At 48.5% G+C, this 1,566-nt stretch overlaps 1 protein-coding gene across 1 annotated transcript; it reads right to left on the bottom strand.

Moving 5' to 3' along the window:
- Nucleotides 1-421: 421 nt before the first annotated feature.
- Nucleotides 422-1,150, bottom strand: UCRPA7_7762 (putative glycoside hydrolase family 75 protein; the record flags this gene model as incomplete). Its single annotated transcript, XM_007920285.1, has 3 exons — nt 422-531; nt 623-914; nt 968-1,150. 3 exons carry the CDS (start codon nt 1,148-1,150, stop codon nt 422-424), a joined length of 585 nt encoding a protein of 194 aa, XP_007918476.1.
- Between the last annotated feature and the right edge of the window lie 416 nt (nt 1,151-1,566).

Here is a 1,566-nt window from a genome sequence, read left to right on the forward strand (position 1 = left end):
AGTCGCATAAAGCAACAACGGATTGGGCGTTTGCAATCTTGCAGTAAGGAGAAGTGTTATATACCCTACATTTTATATCCGAATAATGGTAATTCTTATCTACGCATACCTTAGTGCAGTGAAACACTAAGCAAGGAACGGACGCGGCCGGAACAGCATAAACTGTCCAGCTCTTGACACATGTGTTTCTGCTCTCGTTGAGGCCTATAACTCTGGAATAGCAGCTCACAGTACGGATATCTGCGTTTGGAGATGTAGTCAAACTTTCGTACCACCTTCCGTTTTACACCGCCATTGCTCGCCATAGCAAAGCTGATCTTTCGAGGCTTTTAAAACATATTATACACGTGAATTCTCTTGGCTATGTACAGTTGCAAAAGCAGTCTCATCCTTTCTTAGGCACATTTGCCACCCTTGCAAGTTAAGTCGTCCGAACAATCGTCCGCGCTTGTACAAGAAGCACCAGCACAGTGACCAGCCCAACTGCAAGTTGTAGCAGGCGGCGTAGCTCCGGCAGGTCCACAAGTCCCGCTGTTACATACCAGATCATCAGAACAATCGTCGGCGCTAGAACAGCTGGCACCAGTACAGTGACCCGCCCAGGAGCAACTCCCTGAGCCACTCCCGGGGTCACCACCACCGGTAGTCGAGCCGACTCGTTGAACGAGCTTGTCGCCGAGCGCTTGGATACTGCTCTCGAAAGAAGCGAAGTTGCTGGCAGCCCAGTTCGCTCCGTCTTTCCCGGGAACAGCGTCACTGCCAGGGAATGCAATGTAAAGAACATCATTGCCATCATGTCCACTGTTGCCATTCACGCCTTTCCCAAAACATGCAGTTGCCAACGATATGGATGCTTCACCAATCATTGGGTGGTCGCCGTCATCGCCGTTTTCGTCGCCCCAAATGCCGTAGATCTGGTGTCATTTAAGTTAGAGTATCTTCCAAATGCTAAGCACACTAGACATACCAGCTGGTTGTTGCAGACGACAGCCATAACGCTCAAAGGTTCTATGCCATAGGACTGAGGATTGAACGTTTTCCATCCAGCCTTGGTCCCCTCGTTACCAAATACGACGTATGGATGGACATTGGCATCTAGGTCGCTAATGCCCTTTCCATAACTGGCTACTGTGTCCATGAAAGATGTCATTGATTGAGTATCTCCAGAGCTCCCACAGCGACCATCGTCCGCAGGGCCGCCTTGTCTTCCGTCACAGTCAATATCCATGTTGGCGAATTCGCCGTTTGTACCCTGAAGGTACACGACATTATAGTCACTGATGTGGTCACCGCAGTAAGAGAAGGCTAGGTATAAAGTATCAATCGACAAATTCAGCCAGCATATCAGAAATGGCACCCACAGTTTGAACCCCCATCTAGGCTATAAAACCCAGTTGCGAGCTTATTTGTACAGCTGCCTTTCGACTTGAGAGAGTTGTAGAAATTTTGAACATTTGCAGGGATGCTCACAGCACCAGATCCTCCAATTAAAAGGAAGGGAGCAAGCAGTAATAACAGGGCACGATGCATATTGATAGAAAAGAAGAGACCACTTTGTACACAAGC

Source organism: Phaeoacremonium minimum (genome assembly GCF_000392275.1).
Source record: "Phaeoacremonium minimum UCRPA7 unplaced genomic scaffold PA7_03_scaffold_552, whole genome shotgun sequence".
NCBI classification, from domain to species: domain Eukaryota; kingdom Fungi; phylum Ascomycota; class Sordariomycetes; order Togniniales; family Togniniaceae; genus Phaeoacremonium; species Phaeoacremonium minimum.